At 41.7% G+C, this 17,808-nt stretch overlaps 1 protein-coding gene and 1 long non-coding RNA gene across 7 annotated transcripts in view; one reads left to right on the forward strand and one right to left on the reverse strand.

Moving 5' to 3' along the window:
• LOC107316713 overlaps positions 1 to 16,103 on the forward strand; it is a 27,388-nt gene extending 11,285 nt beyond the window's left edge. The window contains exons 3-5 of one of the 4 annotated variants that reach the window (XR_001556525.1): positions 13,540 to 13,845; positions 14,487 to 14,550; positions 15,300 to 16,103. This is a non-coding gene — a long non-coding RNA (uncharacterized LOC107316713). Of the gene's footprint in view, positions 1 to 8,192; positions 8,288 to 13,539; positions 13,846 to 14,486; positions 14,551 to 15,299 lie in introns of those variants that run through there. The other 3 variants (XR_004307941.1, XR_001556524.1, XR_004307942.1) reach the window with 3 other exon arrangements.
• The window catches only part of ITGA6 (integrin subunit alpha 6), a 36,991-nt gene that overhangs the window by 13,332 nt on the left and 5,851 nt on the right, over positions 1 to 17,808 (reverse strand). For 2 of the 3 annotated variants that reach the window (XM_015868494.2, XM_015868495.2), the window contains exons 2-9: positions 8,600 to 8,727; positions 8,274 to 8,353; positions 6,175 to 6,430; positions 4,854 to 4,985; positions 2,368 to 2,578; positions 1,725 to 1,918; positions 1,501 to 1,589; positions 679 to 806 (exon numbers count right to left, since the gene is read on the reverse strand). In XM_015868494.2, coding sequence (XP_015723980.1) covers positions 679 to 806; positions 1,501 to 1,589; positions 1,725 to 1,918; positions 2,368 to 2,578; positions 4,854 to 4,985; positions 6,175 to 6,430; positions 8,274 to 8,353; positions 8,600 to 8,727 — 1,218 coding nt within the window. Of the gene's footprint in view, positions 1 to 678; positions 807 to 1,500; positions 1,590 to 1,724; positions 1,919 to 2,367; positions 2,579 to 4,853; positions 4,986 to 6,174; positions 6,431 to 8,273; positions 8,354 to 8,599; positions 8,728 to 15,150; positions 15,314 to 17,808 lie in introns of all 3 variants that reach the window. The other variant, XM_032445829.1, reaches the window with a different exon arrangement.

The raw sequence follows: 17,808 nt of genomic DNA on the forward strand, positions 1-17,808 counted from the left end.
TCATCAAAAGACTGTAGGAAAGGCAATTCTCCCTGAAGGGCAGACTTCTTTTCACCACCAAAATTAGGATAACCAGTTTGGCAGTTCCACCCCTCCCTTTTTGAGACCTGATAATCACCACCAAAGCCTCAAACTTCACACAGGATTCACTGCTCTGGTAAGAAATAGCTCTCTTCCTGCTCATTACTAGTGAACTCAGCTTAACAGTAACACTGAAAGAAAACTGGTCTGTAAAGGACCACAAGGTCATTCTGGTACATCCTTAATTAAGGCCTGTGCTACAGAAATCAAACAGGATCCTGGCTGCAGCGCTTCTTCAGTGCTGTTCCATAGAACCCGCCACGGCCTCAGCACTTTTGAGTCTCAGCTATAGAAGTGAGGTTTTCCTTTATTTTGTTCTATCGTCAATAAAATAGGATTATTGTTACACAACAGCAGCAAAGCACATCAGCATCCCACTGCAACTGCTCACACCTCTTAGCCCACAGTAATTGGAAGGTAGCTTCTGAATAAGTAACAGGAAATAAAGTAACAAATTCATGGATATTTTTTCTCAGAATTCCCCACATCTAACAGGAAAAATATGCCCCAGGCCAAATATCTATTTTGTTATTTCTAAGCAGTTTGTTTTTAGAAAACTGAAAATCTTGGTATAATTACAGTCCTGTAATGTAATACCTGAACACAGATACAGAATCTGAAAGGGAACCAACAGCAATATCAGGGTAGGAATTTTTATCCAGGTCCATGTTTCCAGCAATTGAGTAACCAAAGAAATTGGTGCCTGTTTTTTCACCATCAAGAATCTAAAGAGCAAACAGATTGAGGGAATTCAGACACTGAAAAGCTTCAGAAGTGAAATACTCAAGTGAACATCATTGCCCTATGGACCAAAAAAGAAAACCTCAATCTTCAGATAAACAACACTGAAGTCTTAAAATCATTTCCTTTGTATAGAAATTTTGCCCATTTGATCTTTACTTGTAGTATTTAGGCTGTATAAGTGCTTGAAACTTAAAAACATATTCTAGCAAATATTCTAACAGTATCTAGAGAAAGTACAATTAAGTTCCCTTCTCACCTTGCTAACTGATATGAAAAAAAAGGAAAGGAGGAAGTCACAGAAGATAAAAATGAAGAAAACAGTATCTTCAGAAGGAGACAAAAAAATATGTATAGTTATTTCCAAAGTGAAAACTCTTCAGTAATGTGAGCAGTTTATCTGAACCAATTTCTTAAAAAGAAAAACTGCTGCATCTACAAATTCTTTTACCTCTCTTTGTATCATTGGTGCCAATGGACTGTCCCAGGGAGAAAAATGCACATTAAAAAAATACAGAACTCCTAATTTCTTTGGTCAACAGTGCAGTCTTTGAAGGTTCCTGTAAATTGTGCATATCTACTACCCAACTACAGAAACAGAAAGGCAAAAGATAGGTAGCTCCATCAGTCTCTTAATGTTGTGCAAGAGTAATTATATGCAGTAAAAGTTATCATTACCTGTGCTGGTTTTGTATTTATTCCATTCTTGGATCCATGATAAATATATACTTTGCCAAAACCATCATATGGAGCTCCTACTGCAATATCTGTTGAAAATAAGTTGCAACAAATAAGTAATTCTTATTCTTTCTGCAGCTTTCAGTTGTGATAAAGACAACTGTTCGAAGTGTGGCATTAGCACAAAAATCACACACATTCTCCTGTTAGTCATTTTCACTCACCTGGATATCCATCCTGGTTAATGTCCCCAACATTTTCAACTGCGAGACCAAACATTGAGTCAGTGGTCCCATTTAAGCGAACCGGTTTTACTCCTTCCCATTTTCCTCGCTGGTTAATGTAGATGTACACAGCACCACCGATATCTCCACTTCTATCAAAGTATTGCGGGGCTCCAACAACAATGTCTTGCCATCTTAAAGAAGAGGAATTAAAAAATCACAGTGCTTGTACTGAAGAACTCTGAAAAGTAACTGATAAAGACTATAGTCTGAAGGTCATCAGTCAACCCACCGCTGAACAGAGGTGATTGAAAAGTACTTTCAGCTAGTCATGCAAAAACAGCTGGCAGAAAATCCACTAAGACTGCAAGACAATTACACTCCCTGCATCACATACAAGAAACTTCTTGAACCTTCCTTTAGAATTATTTCTTCTTTGTTTACACCAGTCTTATCAATTTCAGTACAACTCATTTCTGTAATTAAGAACATAGACTGTGTTCTACGTGACTTTCTGACACACTCACCATTTCCTCCAGCAAAACATGTAACATTGTTCTTTACACTTCAAACGTAAAAACCAAAGCAGGACTGAGTCAGTCTGCTATCCTATATAGGCAGCATGAGTTAACCAAGGCCATACCCATCACTGTTGAGATCCACAACAGCCACATCATAACCAAAAGAAGAGGCCAGTCCTTCTCCTTCAAACATGTGCTCCAGTGAAAGCGCTCTCTGATTTTTCTCTTTTTTCAGTAAAACAACTGCTCCGCTATGGTTGGCTCTTGGTGCACCAGACACAAAAGTCATCTCATCTTGGGAGACTATTCCCTTACCAGAGTCCAAAGAGAAACCTTCAACAGAGAAAGAAACAAGAACTTAGTGCTTGGATGGCTAACAGGAAAAGTAAATTACCCTACTATATTAAAGTGGCATATTGAAGTTTTCTGAAACAGAGTATGATATACTGGCAATTCTATGTTTCTCTTTGAACTGGTGGATGCATGTTTGTAAGTTTACACTCTTTCAACATGTTCCATTTAAGTTATCTCCCCCACAAAATACACTATTGCACTGCTCACCCAGCCCTCCATTCTGCAGACAGTAAATACAAGGTCATTTTTTTAAAAACATATCAGCTTAGAAAAGACTAAGCATTACCACTTGAATATAGCTTGAGTACCTCACCTTCAGCAAAATCATTACAAAACTTCTATGTACAAGTCAATAAGCTCTGTTGCAAACATGCAAGATGTACTGTACATGCTTAACGTTCTACATCAAATGATGTAATACAGTATTTGAGAATAACTTTATCCAGTAGTGGTGAAATTGGCAATTTTAATTTAATGTAGCTCTAAAGGACACGTCTAAATGAATTTTGTCCCAAGTACTTTTATAAAAGTTGGTAGATTTAAAAGTACATTAAAAATGAACAAAAACAATATAATGCATATAACAACATAGCCAATGAAGTTCAAAGAAAGATGATGCACGCTGCAAGGAAGAACACTGCAGCCAGCATATAGTAATCTCCCTTCTGAAACAGTTCACCACTACTACTGAAATTCTCAATTACAGCAATTCACAATGAGACAGTTTCAAAAAAATCAGGCAGAGGAGTCCACTTTGTGTGAGAGATGAGAGGGTTTGGAGAAATGTATCACAAATCAGCGCTTCTCTGAAGCCAGCTTATTTTACAGGTTACTCTTCATCTGAATCCCTGCTGTCACATGCTTTCACTTGCGATGTATTTATAATGAGGATGGAAAGGAGAATATCATGTTAAAGGTCTGAAGACTGTGTGACCAGATGCTGCCACCTCAGGTGGTCACAAACCTAAGTAGCTATTCATCATTACATCCACTGATTTGTCCACCTGTATGCTGGGAGGCAACGTTTTGTATACAAACTGATCTGGATGAGTGTCAGACACTGCTGTCAAAAACAGAAGACCTGTAAACATATGAGTGAAAGATTGAAAAGACAAAACAGTTGAGCATAGCAGCTATAACCACATATATTTACTGTCTACATATAGGGAACAGCTATGACAGGGAATGCCAGCCTTGCCCTCAAGTAGTTTTGATTATGACAAATCAAAGGCAGCATTTATATTTAGATAAATGCAACACTGCATTTATTATGAAAGTGCACAAGTTCAGTTTAGTAAGACAGACACACAGTAAACTGTTTACAGCAAAAGACACCACTACAGCACTACTCTGCCACATGAAAAGACCATCAGTTTGCCTTTCTGAAATAATCTCTTAGAATTTTTTTACACCCCATAACCACTACTCACATTTAGCTCAAGTTTATTTCTTCTAATAGATACGCAGCTCCAAGTTGGCTCTTTACTCAGCTTACGTTCATGTTAACATCTTTCCTATTTGTTCAACTTCTCATTAACACAAAAATTCCAGCTTTGAGTTACCCAAATTGTATCTGCTACTTAAGCCAAAAGCACCAGATTAGTATAGCGATATATAGTATAGTAGAGCAGAAACGTTCTTTATACATTGCACTAAAGGCATTCTAAAAAATGAAGAGTAACCCGATCTCTTTACCGATTTATCTTGTGAGTGTACAGGAATATTCATTATCCTATAGACATATTTCTGCTTTTGTGTTTGCACAAAGCTTGAGACTCTCCTCTGCAAGGCACACACACACACACACACACTTAGAACATTAATGTTACTCATGTTACATTATTTCAAAAGCCTGTAAAAAGGCTACTGTGGTTTTTAAACCTTCAATTAAAAAAATAAAAAATAAAAAAAGCACTCAGGCCAGAAAATTAAATTTGGGGACTTAAATGTTAGTAGACTTTTTGATACCACATAGCAGTGACCTTGTGACCAAGGATTACAGTCCTGAACACAGTACTCACCATTAGACAGTGATTATAATCACTCCCTGAGGTCGTGTAGGTCTTCATTATCATTCTTAAATATCTTATTCCTTTAGCAGCACTTCTAGGTACCTCAGCAGAGTACCATCTTACACGTAAATGTGGGTCCTCACATGAACAGCTTTCTTCTCCCATTCCATATTATTGCATCAGACCAGATTACAAATGTTTAAGAAGCCTAAAGAGATTTTACCACATGTACTTTGTCCTACCTAAATAACTGTTAGCTGGAACAGGAACTAGATTCATATCTCGGAGGCTCTCATCACCAACTTCGTAAGGCCCATCATCAAAGATACCCAGATCATAAAATGTCTGATTCTTTTGCTCTGCACGAACCACCCCTGAAGAAGTGAAATGATAAAATAAAAGCAAATGAGAATGGTAAGGGAGAAAAATAATTGATAAATGGTTCCCAGCTAGTACTAATGACCATGAATGAGAGAGTGAGTGCTGTTTAAATGGGACAAACATAGACTACCACATCGGCCTTTTAACAGGCCATAAATTTCTAAGATCAGCCTGTGTGACAGAACTTCTCTAGTACATGGAGATGTCATGCAATGATCTGGAAAACTTATGGCTGGTAGACTATCAGAGCACTTCTCTGCATTAAGGTAAAGCCCTAAACGGAGTACCTGGTCAGACTGTGTTGACAGGAACAGCTATGTGGAAGATTAAACCTTCACACGGGTACATCTTGTGCCAGAGCTAAACTCAAAGACTTGGTGTGGTTCTTGTAGCAGGCACAGTTGTACAAGGGGAGAAACTTTAATGATTTAAGGAGCAGTGTTCTAAAGAAGGGAAGCACTTACAGCTGTTGGTATAACTAAGCGCTAGGGGAAAAATGAATAAGAAAAAAGACAGGGCTGGCCTCTTAGATGCTTCGTACAAAGAAAAATCTTAAGTTCTTCCCCCTTAGTTTTCGATTATTTCCTATACATGATACAGAGTCCCTGTCTCTTAGTCTAACTATTCATGGAATTTTACTTGAGTAAATATCTACAGATTTAGATAGGAATATAGGTAGCTTTGCTCTGTACAGTTATTTTCCTGCAGTCCTCCAGTATCGAATTTGGGAAGCACTCTTTTCTACAGAATTGAAAAAGAATAAAGAGAATACTGAAGGATAAAAAAAACCTGAGTGCAGCTATCTAACGTGCTCAAATTCGGAGGAAAAGATTGGGCAAATAACTTGTAATTAATTTAGTAACTTGTTGAATTGCAAAATGTCAAAGCAAGAACTCAATCTTACCATAAGACTAATAAGGGAAAAAGTTGCTGTACATACAAGCCAAGTTCCATTATCCATTCATAAGTAATCCTTTAGAAATATTTAAAGGACCTTCAGTGAATATTTTTGATAGAGGAGTGAAAACCAGGTAAAATTGTAAGAACCCTCTAAGGCTTATTGCCCCCTCCCAGCCCCCAAAAAGGCAAATAAGAACCTTAGGATGAAACATTTGCAAAAAATCTAAGAGGAAACAGGAAAGGGGTCAGTCTAGATGTAGCAGGAAGGAAGTCAGGTCATACCTTTCCAATTGTAAGTGCCTGGGGCACCAAACACAACGTAATGATAGTCTCTAGTAAAAGTCGCAGCAACACCTTGCTGACAGGAACCAAACTTCTCATGGCCTCTTAAGCGACCATCACAAAAACTCCATACTCCATTATCCATATCATCCTTAATAGTGAGATCCTGGCTCAGCACATAGCACCTTCCAATGATATCCCGGGTTTCCTGCACTGTGTTTACATACTGCCTTTTCTCATAGCGATGTGCACATGTCTGCAAGATAGAAGACAGCAAGTAATTATTTTTGTGTGCTTGTATGGAAGTTATCAAAGAAGGCTGGTCTCCATAAGCAGTACTTCATGCTACAAAAATTCTCCTTGTGGATTTATGCTGCAGTGCAGAGAGAGCCCAGAGTTCCCTATAAGTATCTACAGACCCAAGTCAGAGCAATCAACTTCCTGATCAGGGAAGGCAGAGTGGTTAAATCCCTCTTCACTTTGGAACTCAGGGGCTTTAGCCCTAAAGCTTTCATAGATACCTAACCTCTCTTTCAAAAGCAGAGCAGACAACAACCCTATATATTGTTTAAAAAAAAAAAAAAAAAAAAAAAACTAGTTGTGTTTCCCCTCCAGCTGTAACTGTTAAATAAAATAATCTACATGCTTGTGTAAGACACAAGGAGCTGCTTCAACTACCATCCACCTTTTCCAACGTCACCTCTTTCAGAAAAGAGGCACAGGCAGGAGACTGAAAGCTTTTCCAGTGAGGGAAAGGGAGGAAAGAGTTGTTGTTCCTGCTTGTTATGCTGGGCATTTCATTTTGAGGATAACCATCACTGGGATGGAGAAAAGCAGCAGCACAGAGTATAAGCTGTTCTTTTCACCTTGGCAGAGAATTCCAATCAAATACAAATGATGATGAGCCACCAGGATAAGCTGTGTAACCACTAAACCACTAAAAAAAGAGGTGGAACAGTCAAACCCCTCTGACAGCAGTGTTTTTTGCAGATTCAGATGAAGGAAGTGCAGGACAAGCTCAAGCAATACAGGTTTCTCCTCTGACCAAAAAATTCCCCTTCCATGGCTCCTCCTAAGGCTAAAACATTCAGCAGATACATAGCCAATACTCCCTTAGGGCACTGCCCTAATCCAAGCTATGCTAAGAAGTCCTATGCACTGCTCAGCTGCACTGTGACCTTCAGGCTGCTTCAGCCCATCTCAGAAGCACATAAACTGCATCACAGGCAAAAGGCACTAGCTGGTGAGGAATTAACTGAACAAGGACCGGTTTCATCTACTTTTCCTCCCTTGGGTTCTGAGTCAGACTGGAGCAGCTAGTACTGTCCCTATAGCCATAAATAACCCAGAGATATACCCTGAAGTTGCTTTACTCTTGTCTTTGAAGAAGTGAGATTAAGCTGCAAGAATATAACCAGATGGAGAAGCATCACTGCACCCCCATTTTATGATGTAGCTGGTATCCCACAGCACCATGCAAGGTGAATTTGAGAAAGAGCTATGAAGCTACAAAAGTAATATTATCTGCTATACCTCAAAAGCTTTTTCTCTCAGTAATGTATGAAAGAATAGCTTGCATCATCATTATTAGTACAAGCTGTCACTGCAGCATGCTTTTAAATCCCAGCTGCAACATCCAGAGCTTCATGAATACATAGGAGCAATTCAGCTGATGGCCCTCAGTAAAGTTAAGGTAAGGCTGATCATCCTGGGCAACAGGCTGATGACAGGGGGCTCCTTGTTTAAGCCGTACCAAACTATTTTTCCTTGTTTGTGCACTAAGTGGTTGTTTAAAGAAACAGTGTATCATAAAAGAGGAGCAGACAACCTGAGAATAAATCACCTGTTCCATATCCAAGATCTTTCCTGTGTCCAAGATTACAAAGAAAGTCCAGCTCAGAGTTAGAAAAATAATTTAAAACTTCTACAATCTCAAGAATTTTATTTGGTTAAACAGACATTTCAGTCCTTAATTCCAAAAAAATTACAATAATACAGCAATGGAAATTACCTTTCAGGAAGCTGCACAGAAACACAGACCATTCAGCACATCTACAAAGGCGTTTTGGGTCTATGGTAAGCTAGACCTGTAGACTTACCACCACGTTTCCTCCTGGCCCCTGACTTTGGACAGTTACACCCATCCACTGGTCTTCTTTGCTCTCCGTCTTTGGGTCAGCTGCAAAGCATCACAATGGAGATTCAAATAAAGAAGTTAACTTCTTTTCATCTCTCTAAGAGCTTCATACAGTACATGAGATAGTCTACAGATGGCAGTGTCTGCACATACTATCACATTCCAGTGCGAATACGTTACGATCAATCCACAGAAGCAACTGTGTGATACAGTCAATGGAAAGGACCACATCAGATCAGAAAAATCAGACAACTGCAGAATCTTAAACAAAAGTGCTGAGGAACTTACTGTCTTCATCAAACACAATACGTGTGCAGCGCGTATCTGAAGATGTGATGTCACAGCTGTACAGCCCTCCTGTTCTATTGGCTTGCTGGGATGGAAAGGCCTTTTCCCGAGGAGCTCCAACCAGCAATCTACAGGGAAACAGAAATAACCTCAAGGGATCCGCAGAGGCAGTATTGGAAAAGAGGAAGGCAGCAGTCAGGAGATGCTTTCATCATGTTGTTAGAGGTTTGATGTGCAAACATTTAAGGTGGATTTTCATCAGTCAATACAGCTGCTTTCAGACTCACTCTGCATTTGCACCACTCCTATGCCACCACATCCCATGAGTATTATTACAAAATAACCACAGACATATTTATTTTCTCAGTCAAAACAATCTTTTTTGTTAGATATTTTTGAGTTTCACATATGCAAAGCACAGCCACCTCAACTTCCTAACTGAAACCAGTACGCAATAACGGCACCACGGTTTGCAGAAGAAATGAGAAACAACAAATTCTGCTGAAGAAAACCAAGACTGAGAAAACAGTGTGTAGATGGGTACAATGCAGTGGGTACAGCCTTGCTGTGCTTGCAGGCACTAGTCAGTGCCATGGAGCAAAGCAAACTGCTGTACCACAGAATGGGTTTGGTTTGTTTTTTTCGTTAAAATCATGACTCACTTTCATTTATATCTAACATACACCAGCCTGACCATTGAAAATCATACCCATTTCTGCTATTAAGGAAACATTCACTCGGTGTCACTAAGGTAATGACACAAAATCAATGTATCTTAAGAAAGCATATTCAGATGAGAAACAGTTATCTCACCACCACTTCTATAGACAAGAACTTTCCATGCTTTGTGCTCACAAAGGTAACCCCCCAAACAGTGCAGACTTCGGGTAAAATACTGGCTTTTGACTGTTAGACATAAAAACAGGTCAGGCAGCTCGGGTGGGTTTCAGTTTACAGAACTTTTCCCCCTACACATGTCTGGCATCTTTTTCAAAGATTCTTTTTCAGAAACACAGCTGCTATCACAAGAGTCTTTAATCCAAACAACCACGCTTTTAGAAAGGCCACTAACAGCTTCATTCTCTAATTTTGGCAGTAGTGTACTTAACTCTCATCTCTTAACTCTTTTGTTAAGCAGTGGCTTCTGAGCTGCTCCTAATGTAGGAATAGCTGCATTTTCCCCTCAGCTCTGTAATCCCCTACAGAAAGAGACTACACAAGGTTTGTTGTTGTTAATGCTGACAACCAGAAATTATAGAAAGCAGAGGTGTCGATTTCCTCTAACTTTCAGACATCTTTGTTTCTGCTTCTTCAAAACTTGGTACAATTACACTCCATTATTAAAACACATGCCTACCAATTTTAAACTAAAATTATAATCTCAGAGCAAATACATCAGTCCTGATGCTCTACTGGTTAGAATTAGATTAATTATTGCTTTATCTTAATTACCTCTTGGAGAGGGTCCCAGCATCTAGAGAGGGGTTGGGCCCCAGCACCCACTGCACCTTGCTGCCATGGGTCTGACAGAACAGCCGAGCCAACAAAAACTTCATCTCTTCAGTTGTGCTAAGTGCCACTTCAGCCTCAGAAAAGGCATCAAAGCATCTTACTGACCTAACCAACGACAGATCAGACCTTTGGGTAACCATATGTGCAAAGTGTGCTTTGTGCAGCCACAGAACTCCAAGCAGGGAGAAGGCAGTGGCAGCTCTCTCCCTGGGGCCTCAGTGCTCAGCAAGCACTCCACAAGTCAGATAACAGCAAGAAGAAAGACTGTCTCCTAACTGAAATTAGCCCAACAGAGTTATAGAATCCAAAGCAAAATACACCAGAAACAGCCTTTCATTTCAACAAGCACCAAAGAATATGAAGCAGCAGGGTACAGCTCTGAGGTGCTCTCTGCTCTCACCGGTGACTGGAACATCCAGGGAATGAAAATGACAGTGGTAACTAAGAGAGGTTCTGCTCACAGCCACCTGAACCCCTTCAGTACTGCCCACAGAACTCCCTGGATGCTTCCAACAAGAAAGCTGCAGTTAGATGAGACAAGTGCATCAGAAACAAAACCTCCAAGCTCCTGCAAGTGTTCCTCTCACTCCATGGTGAATTCCTTTCCTCACTCACAGCCTGGATCTTTCTGAGGACAACATACAGTTTCCACAACATACTTCAAAGAAGAACAGTTGTCAGCAGTTCATTGCAGTATCTCAGGAACAGACACTAACTTGAAAGATAAGTTTAGAGGTGGGAGAACATCTTAAACATTTTTGGCAGGAAACTCTTGTTCATCAAAGAGGCTTCCATTGAGTAAGCTACACTGTGATTTATACAAATACAAAAATACCGAGGTCTGCACTGAGCTCAGACAGTACGTCTTCATTCCTTGAATTCCTTTCTTCCCTACAGTATCTTCTACCCCAAAGGAGGCACCAGCCTTTGCCATCTTTTCCTTAAAAGTAACAGCAACACATTACTAGCGCCAGCCCTGTGCTTTAACAGACTAGAGTAGAAATCACTGGAAGCGTTTCCTGGGTAACCAACCATTAGCCATTTCCACAAATAGGCAGAATAAAATAGTCAGTGGTGTACGTAATTTCCAATTTTGCAACCTTCATTGAGCACAAATGTCCAATTTAATGTTGCTATTCTCAGGAACAATGGTGCCACTGCACACTTTGCACTTCACTGTGTTTTCAGGAAGACTCCATCAGCACAAGGGGGGCAAAGCTGGGAAGCGATGATGCTAAATGCGGTGCAACTTCTCCCACTCCTGGCTAGACAGAGAGACTCCCCAAATCCCTTCCTCCTGCACTGCCTCAGAGCATTCCATTCTATAGATGAAGAAATAAAACTAAGAACCACCAACTGATTACGTTTATACTAACAAGTCACCAGTCACAGCGCCCAGACACACACTGTGTGTCCAGCAGCTCCCAGTAGAATCAGCTGGTCTCCCTGCAGACATCTGCCCAGAGCCCTCCACAAGGATGGACCTTCAGCCACCTGTGCAGCTTTGCCCAGCTTTGCCCACCAGCACTATCCCCCACACCACCTCTTCAGCTTTGCTCTACTCTCAAGGCAGAAACAGCGGGCAGCTACTCTAGAGGAGCAGGGTGTCCCCAGGAGGCTTCTGCCCTCCCTCAACAAACTGTGGTCATGGAAGAACCTCCTCATTAGGGGACAAGTGTGTCAAGTATCCAAAATTTAGGATAGGAACATCAAACCATAAGGTACCTCAACATAAGTGATGTTGGTTAATGGGATTGACTGTTTTTAATCCCAAGCAGTACCACCTCTGCTATGCAATGATCTGGCTTCTAGCAATAGAAGCAGGGACAGGTGTGGTGGTTTCACAACAACCAACTGAACTCCACCAGGCCTCTCCCTCACGCCCCTCTGATGAGTATGAAAATATGACGGGAAGAAAAAAGTTCACAAATGGAGATAATAAAAGGGAAAAGAAAGGAAAAACAAGCAAAGCCCATATGGGAGCAAAAAGAGAGAAAACAAGTATTCTCTGCTTCCCATTATCAAGTGATGTTCAGCCACACCTTGGGAAGCAAGACCTCAATAAGCTCAGCAGTTGTTTGGGAAAATGGACATGTTCTTAACAGGAACTTTTCCTTCCCCTTTCCCAGCTTGTATTGCTGTGACACAGAACATCCCTTTGGTCACCTTAGACCAGCTGCCCTGGCCATGTCCCCTCCCCTCTCCTGCCCACTCCCAGCATGCTGGGTTTGGGGTTTGGAGAGTCTTCATGCTGTGCCAGCACTGCTTATCCATAGACAAATGCTGGGGAGGTACCAAGGCTGTTCCAACTACAAGAGCAGAGCACAGCACGGTATAGGCCGCTGCTGAACTCCATCACAACCAGAGCCAGCACAAGGACAGGAGCACCACAGACATCCTAGCACAGAGCCCTTCCTTCTCAGGCAGTAATGGGAACTGGAGCTCAACCAAGGGAAAGGGCTTCTGAGAAAGCAGCCACTCCCAGAAAAACACAGCCAGCAACGATGTCAGTGGGGAAATTGTTCACAGTGCTTTTTGCAGATACCCGCTGTTTCCAGGCTGTTATGAACAGCTATTTTAAGTGACGGATGATTCTCCTAATCTGCTACTGCACTGCTACATTTTCCTACTACCATCGCAGAGCCACGGCCAAGTACACCATTAATCTCTGTTGCCCGGAGGCCTGGCATTTAAAGGAGTGTGATTTTCATTTTATTAGCTCAGCCTTTTTCAGGAAGCAGATTACGATAGGGGCTGGGAAAAGCAGCCAAAAGCAGCATAAGGGCCAGAACAAGCTACAAAGCAAAATGAACTACAAAGCTACCTGTTGTTCTGCAAAGGCCACTAATTATTGACTTTCTGAAAGTCACATGGAAAAGCAAACACTTTCCAATGCTCTCCCCACACAGCCAAGAGCTCAGTCTGTGTGGATTTGAAATGGGTTTTGCAGATCTCATTTTCACTGACAGAAAGCATTTTTCCAAAGTCCTATTTCAAAATACAGCTTCCCATTTTGTCCAGCATTCTCTTGCTGTAACTGGGAGCAGGCTCCGCTGACCAACAGGTAAGGAACTGCTGTCTTCCGTAATACACAATTTCAGAATACAGCCTTAAATGTCATCTTACTTGCAGAGCAATACATGCCAGCTCCATTTGGACTCAAAAAAATGAAGGGAATCCAGGTCCATGTTTTAGACAACAATCACTGAATTGATTGAAGTACAGAAGCAGCTGCTCAGAGTTCTTTTTCCAAGGAGCACCTTGGCAGAGCAGCATTGCAGGCAGTGTGTGAAGGCAGTGCTTGCTGGACTAACAACCAGAACGGGCACATGCTGTTCACGAGCATGCCAGAGCCATTATAAAAAAACCTGCAGGAGTTTTAATGCAGCACAGAACAGGTTGAGATGTCATTCCTCTTTTTCTTTCAGTGGGTGAAGTACATCATTTTCATACAAGACCTCAAAAAAGCTCAGCACAAAGGACAGACGCTTTGTCACCCCTACTGGAGGAACAGCCACCCCTGTACTAACCAGAGCCATCTCCTGCAGCAGCCCAACTGCTCCGAGAAACTCGCTGCTCCCCCTCCTCCTGACCCACCACCTTCTCCTGCTCCCTCTAAGCTACAGGGAGAAACAAGGCAGAACAAGACACCCCATTCCAACGACACACAGCAGCTCATCCATATAAGCCCAGGACAGGAGGCTGCATGGAGCCAACCTTCTTGCCAGAGCATGGTTAGTCACTGCATACTAACACACAGGTTTGAATTCACTCCTTCAGTCTTAGAACCATCATGGCCCTGTGTTAAATGCATGCAACAGCATCAACGGCTTTGCAAGGCTTTTCTTCAAGCCAAGAACTTGATCACAAAAGCAGATGCGGCCCTAGGTACACGTACTGACAATACTCCCAGAGTTAACTGGAAGCACAAACTTTCACAGCACTTTGAAGAATGTCACTCCAACAGGGTGATGTGTAGAACCAAGGAAATGCCCCAACAGTCACAGGGGCTCTCACAGTGCCTTCTCTAATGTTAATGACATACATTGAAACGCCAATCAGATACACAGCAAACTTCTCCCTACACAGACCTGCAGAGGACGTTACATTTTACTACGGGTAGGAGCATACAAACTGTGAGATTCCCAATAGCTTGCAAAAGCCAAGAACAAGATTTTCTGTTTGCAGCATAGCTCACACCCGAGCCATGCCAAGAAAGCCCCCTGTGTTCTCTGCAGCCTGGCATGCACCCAGCAGGCACACGTCCCTCCCCTCACACACGTTTTTTCCATCTCCCACCACTCCCTATGTTCGTACTGGTGCAAAACCTGTAATTATTTCTTTCAGGAGCCTTTAGCACTTTGTTTTCCTGCAGGCAGCAGGTAGCGCAACTAGCACTTCAGCTGGGACTGGATTTGACCTGGCATCAAGTACACAGTGTGAGTAAGAAAAAAACCAACTCTTCAACTACATGAAAAATTTATAGGTCTTACGCATGTTCTTAGTAGCTGCTATAGCTGTTGGTTGTGTATGAAATAGGGAAAACACAGTACAGCCAAGAAAGCAATGTGTTTCTCACTTAGGGCTTGCTTCACACTAAGCAATCACACCTGAGCCATGCTCTGTTCTCATACGCACTGCTGGTCACAGCCAAGTACAGCAGATCGAACCACCATGTGGTTTCAGCAGCACCAGTGACAGGTTGACCAGCCTTTGTGATTCCCTTACACACATCATGTGGAAAGAACTATGAGAACAGAGGGACCCAGATAAATCAATTACACACTGGATCACATGCTTGCTACCAGCAACAACTGGCTGCCACCTCCAAGCACTTCCAGAACAAATATGCCTTTCCCTCGGACCTTTGACCAATGCACGTACTGCTGAGCAAACAACCTCTGGTGTTACAGGCATGAGTTGTTGCCAGAACATTTTCAATCTTGTTCTACTTTATATGCTAGAGACATATTTTAAAGGGCTACTTATGAGGAGGGTATCAATGCCAGCCAAATTAGGCAGAAGCTAAACGCATTTACCTCCATTTGAAAAATCTCCTTGGCCATCTTCACTAAAAAGGAACTGCTGTCAGAAATGACGCCATTCCTATGGACACCATCAGCGTAAGTTGGTGGTTTCACTGAACAAAATGCTGATGGTTCCTATTTGCTGTTCCTTGCATCTCCAGGATCCCACAGATCTCTGAAAGGGAAAAACAAATGTGAAGAATACAGCTGAACAGCAACCTACGAACTCAACAGCGAAATCCATATGTGCGACCATGGAGAGGCCTCAGCCTGTTTTGATGCTGCAGAGCGTGTGCAGGCAGGGAGCATCCCGTGAGTGCCTCACTGCTATCCATGACCCTGGGCAACTTCTCCCTGCCCAACACAGACATAACATCCTCACACATGCTATTACTGCTGCTTAAAGGAAATCAATATTAGGAAATGACATATTTTTAGATGCAGTTCTGAATCAGGAAATGAGAAAATCAGCCAATGCTCCAGCAAAGCCAGAGCCAGACAGTCCACACTAACAAACGTTCCAAAAAATTCACAATTTAGAACCAGTACTTCATATCTTCTACTGTCATTTCAAAGCCATAAAAATCTCAACCTCACTTCACAGAGGAACACACCCAGACTGCTATTTAAACTAAAACAAGGTGACTGCAGTTCTCTTTTTTCCAAGCTATAGTTCTTGAATAGCCCTAAAACGTCATGCTCTCAGTACCTTAGAGCCAAGGGAAGTCCATCTCACCAAGGATACATTTGATACCACAATCAAAAAAGCTTTATTAACTGTGGTTCTGCTCACTTCTTTTTAAAATACTGAATAATTGACTCAAACATGGAAAAGAAACTTTCTTCCCTACATTCAAGTCTACTTCGCTGGGTTATATTCTCCTGACATTACTTTCAAAGTGACAACTTGCTTTCACATATCTCAATCAACAATGTTAATAAATGAATTATTCAGTGCTTCCAGACCATTCTGTATATCAGTTCCTTCAAACATTCCTTTTACTGTAACTACCCTGTTTCATACCAGGATGAGGTGCTGATTTTCTAGCAAACATTTCACAGTACAGATCACTTATTCAATAATACGAATTTTTGCTTGTTTTAAATAGCCATTTGCCTGATAGTCTCATCTCAATTGTGTCCTTTCTGCAGAGCATGTCCCCAAAATGTGTCATTCATACAGTTATAGACTGAGCAAGATCTGAAAGAGTCAAACACTGACTTTGAACAGAAACTCTGAAATGAATAAGGTATCTTCTATGAAAATGTAGGAATTACGTTCCTCACAAAACTGACAGTCATTCTGGTACGTGGGGAGAAGGTTTTGAGTAGAGTTCAACACAAGAGAATAAGAATGGCCCATTCCGGCTGCTGACAATTTGTTGTTGCAATACACCAGGCAACCCAATAAACCAGTATGGGAGATGTTCTCTTTTACTGTGTAGATAATCCAGACGGCAACAAACAAGACTAATGAAACCATTCCTATCTGCTTGTTATCCTTCAAGAAAAAACATTTATGAGAAGCCAAGCTACCTGTCTCACTTCAGCACAAGTTTATCTCTGTTACTTATAAATTAACATCAGTAGCATTAGCAACGTGTACCACACAGAAAACACTTGTTTCAGCTAGCACCATAACAGTGATTGTCTCCTATTTTTAGTTACAGAAAAGAAACAGTAAACAACACCATAAACTACATCAATATTTTTGATGAAAGAGCCAATATAAGTGCAGAATATTTATTAAAGGGCAGTCAACAGTAAAGAGCCTCCTAAGAAGCTTAGATATTAAAAGCTGTCAAATTTAAATGCTTAATTTGATAGTTCCACTACAAAGACCTATGCAAGTCTTGTACTGCTACAGACCAGCTCCATCAAATAGCCCAGGTACAGACTGACAGGGTTAGCCAATACTTCCAAAGAGGCGACAGCACAGAGTATTCATCATCTCCTGCCAAGACATGTGACATTTATCTAGTTGACCGCAACACAAAAGTCATGAATTAGGACTACCGATGTGAGCCAGCTCTAACAGCAGACAATGCAGTATATACAGCCTCACACCTGGATGAAGATAGATCCATACCTGGTAAGGGGCTGCCATACTTATCCTTAAAGCACGTGCCAGCTTAAGGAGTCTTCCTCACCATCAAGGTAGGTAGTACAAGAGTGAAACTGCTACAGAGCTTGTTGCACACCTTCTGACAGTGATTCTGGCGGGTTCTCTCTGCCTGGCACTGCTATTACCCCCCCATCCCCACTGCTGTCCAGGCCGTGGGAAATTCGGAAAATGGAAACAGAAACTGAAAGAAACTACACTCCCAAATAAAAATGCTAAATGTTAAGATTCCAGCTCAGTTTAACTATACAGGGTTCCTCTCCCTGTTGAAAAAAGACCTGGGAAGCCTGTCCCAACCCTGGTGCTTGGAAATACAGCAGCACACAAATGCAAGCCTTGTGTCACGCACATTGCATTCTTCAAGCTTGAATGGCACATTCTTTCTCCCTGCATCTTGGCCCATAACAGTCTCCTTTGTCTCACGCCCTTCTGTGGCAGGTGGGTTATGTTTTAGGTCTGAAGAACACCACGAACCTTCCTGTGCTGGTCAGCCACTAGGAGGAGGCCAGCAGCTGGCCTCAAGCGGCTGCCTGCCAGCTGAAGGTCTC

The sequence above is a fragment of the Coturnix japonica genome, chromosome 7 (genome assembly GCF_001577835.2).
Source record: "Coturnix japonica isolate 7356 chromosome 7, Coturnix japonica 2.1, whole genome shotgun sequence".
Taxonomy (NCBI): domain Eukaryota; kingdom Metazoa; phylum Chordata; class Aves; order Galliformes; family Phasianidae; genus Coturnix; species Coturnix japonica.